At 60.9% G+C, this 2,902-nt stretch overlaps 2 protein-coding genes across 2 annotated transcripts in view, besides 1 other annotated feature; one reads left to right on the forward strand and one right to left on the reverse strand.

The window, feature by feature from the left end:
- The window catches only part of Tco025E_02018 (UDP-Gal or UDP-GlcNAc-dependent glycosyltransferase), a gene marked incomplete at both ends in the record, with an annotated part of 615 nt that extends 33 nt beyond the window's left edge, over positions 1-582 (forward strand). Inside the window, one exon of the mRNA XM_029368954.1 lies at positions 1-582. This exon is cut by the window's left edge and continues 33 nt beyond it. Coding sequence (XP_029230925.1) covers positions 1-582 — 582 coding nt within the window.
- Positions 583-1,578: 996 nt separating this feature from the next.
- Positions 1,579-2,289, reverse strand: Tco025E_02019 (uncharacterized protein; the record flags this gene model as incomplete). The annotated part of the gene is made up of 1 exon (XM_029368955.1): positions 1,579-2,289. One exon carries the CDS (start codon positions 2,287-2,289, stop codon positions 1,579-1,581), a length of 711 nt encoding a protein of 236 aa, XP_029230926.1.
- A 163-nt stretch (positions 2,290-2,452) lies between these two features.
- Positions 2,453-2,481: a microsatellite.
- The last annotated feature ends 421 nt before the right edge of the window (positions 2,482-2,902 follow it).

Raw genomic sequence — 2,902 nt, forward strand, 5'->3', positions numbered from 1 at the left:
CTGTGGTTTGACCTTGCGCTCCGCCTCTTCCCCACCGCCAGCTATCTTGCGAAGGGCGATGATGACATGTTCCTCCGTGTGCCGCTCTTCCTGGCCAACCTGCGCCTTCTGCCGCGCCGAGGTATCTACATGGGGATTCATGCCGGGACGGGGATTCGCGTGCAAAACCGCTCATTAGGTGTGAACTTCATGGTTGGCTGGTGCTACACGATGTCGAGAGACGTGGCGGGGGCGCTGGTGTCGTACAAGCCACTGCAGCGCCTGGTCTACCTGCCGTACGCCAAGGAGCGGGAAGAAGAGTTTTTCTCGATCCATATGCAGTACGAGGACGCCATGGTGGGCCGTGTGCTGTTGCAGGAGGTGAAGTACAAGCCACTGATTTACGTGAAGGTGCTGCCCTGTCATTTTCATGATATGCGCAATGCCACAGGGCACTCGCAGGTGAAGCCATCTTCCATGGGTGTCCACCATGTACAGGAGGACGACTACGCTGCGCTCATGGCGCGCTTCGGCAACGACACGTCGCCCCCCGCCCGTATACGACGGGCCCCGGGAGATACGATATACCCGCTGTGCGATTGATGCGTGTACTAACTGTGTTTTCTCATTTTGTCTTTTTAAGGAACGAAGTGTGTTTCTCTTCTTTTATTTTTATGAACGTATTGCTTGTTTCTTTGCTGAGCCCTGAGTGCGTGCTCCGTGTGCCTGCGGCCGAGCGACGTGAGAAATGCTGCTGGCGCCCCCGTAGAGTCTGCCACTTCCCGCCTTCGACCCTCGTGCGGTGGTGGTGGTGCGGCCAGGTTGCGCTTGTTGCGTTTTTCTGCGGGCGTGCTTCGGCTGGAAGCACGCGGCGTAAATGTGTGTGTTTGGGGCTGGGACGCCAATGAAGGATGTGCCTGGGTGTGTGCTTCGCTTCTTTGTTTTTGTTACTCCGTTGAGTGCGCGATCGGAAAATTGCGGGGTTCGGTGTTTGTGTGCCGTTTGTTTTTTGCTTTTTGCGTGTCTTCTCAGAAAAAAGATGCCCGGAGTTGAGTGCCCAGGCGTGGGAAAACCCCCGATGAGTCAAATCTTTCTTCAAACTGTTTCTGTAGCGGCAACGCAAAGAGCACCTGTTGGGGTGGTGGGTCCACGAGCAACCTTTTTTTTTTCTTTAGAGCGGGAGGGACGATCACCACCAGACGCCTCGTGGTCGGATGCGGGGTGGAAGACCGGCGTGGGGGCACCGTCAGCTTGGGGGAACTTGCCGCCGAGCTTCATCGGCGTCGGACGGCGGCGTTGGTGACGGTGCGGGGCTCCATGATCGCGTTTGCACTGCGGCGGGACACGGGGCCCCTCAGGGCCTGTGCGGTGGCCGGGACCGCTCTGCGTGCCGGGGTGGGCGTCAGCGCTGCACTGCCGCTACGCGTGCGCCGCCGCCCGCCCTAAGGGCGCGAACTTCCGGGTGCACCACGGCGCCAGCGTCAAGCTTCGGGCGCTCCAGCGCCAGATGACGTCATCGATGGGCAGGCAGCCCAACTCCGCCGAGACGGGGTGCTGCTCAAAAAAAAAATCTCCATTAGACCTATGGGAGGTGCCGTCTCATTGCATAAAGTCTGCTGAGGACGCGGGGCACACGGCCCCCGCGTGATGCATGCGGCAGGCGTGCGAGGGGAAGATATTTTTACGTGTCATTACTTTTTGCCTCAAAATGGCACGTCGACGGCTGTCACGGCTGTATTGGGGCCTGTTGCGCCCGCATGGTGTGGCGTGTTTGCCGCAGCGCGCCTGCAAGCTGGGGCAGCTGCGTCTCCACAAATCACTGGGGGGAAGGGGGGGGGACCGGTCGGAGCGCCGAGAGCGCCACCCACTTCCGCGACGTTGGCGGCAGACGCGTCCGTGCGCGGGTGGGGCGTGGGGTTGGGCAAAGGCGGGGGAGAAGCGGCGGTCGCTGGCTGTGCGCGGGAAGGCGCACCAGGGGTGGGTTTGCAGGCAGGAGTGCGATTCATTCCTTTTGTCCTGCAGGTCTTCCTGGTGCACACGGCGGGAACCCTCTGCAGTTTCGTCGGCGGCACGATAGTCAAGCAAGTGGGGGGCGTCAGGGAACTGCGCCTGCTGACGCTTCGGTGTGGGGGGCCAACTGCCCCCTCGGAAAGAGTCTTGCGGGGGGCTGCGTACGCATGCGACGTGGGCATACGGGGCTTCAGCGCACAATCCCGCGGAGGTGATTTCGAGGGGAGGTGGCGCAATGCACTTGGAGCCTGCGGATGGGGGCGCGGGAGCCGGGTTAATAGGCGCCTGCAGCACTTCCATTTTGTCCCTGCTCTAGTGCTGATGAATAATGAGAATTTGCTTCTGGCTCGCTCCTGCTTGCTTGAATGAGGCCGTTGAGTGTTTTCTGGGAAGTGTGGGAAACCAAGCTGTATAACCTCTTTTCCAAGCTTTTCGTATCATATTGGGGAAATGGCGGGGTTTAGTGTTTGTGTGTGTGTGTTTTTTGCGTGTCTTCTTACGCCTGGGCCCTCAACTCCCGGCGGCTGCTCGTCTTTGGGGGCTGAGGCGCTGCGTTCTCGCATGTTTGTGTGGCGCCTTTGTGGGTGGAGCCTTCACGGGGTGGCCGCTGCCAGTGCCGATGACACAAAACCTGTTGCGGGGAGAACACGTGCCGTGACGCCCTCTCCGCTCTTTCTGGGCGCAGGGGACGAGGCAACGCCAGTGGTTCACGGCCCCCTTGCTTCTGGGTGCCGCAGCTGCGCCTCTCGTGCTCTCTCTCCCTGCTGTCTGCTGGCGGGGTGCGCTGGGTTGGCCGGCGGGCCTCTGTGCATTTGTATGGCTGCGTGGCGCGGTGCGGCCGTGTAGCCTCCGCCCGTCTCCGCTGTGCTGCTTGTGTCTCTCGCCTGTTGCCCCCACACGCACTGCGCCCTTT

Source organism: Trypanosoma conorhini (genome assembly GCF_003719485.1).
Source record: "Trypanosoma conorhini strain 025E chromosome Unknown Tco_14.4_contig_00074, whole genome shotgun sequence".
NCBI lineage: Eukaryota > Euglenozoa > Kinetoplastea > Trypanosomatida > Trypanosomatidae > Trypanosoma > Trypanosoma conorhini.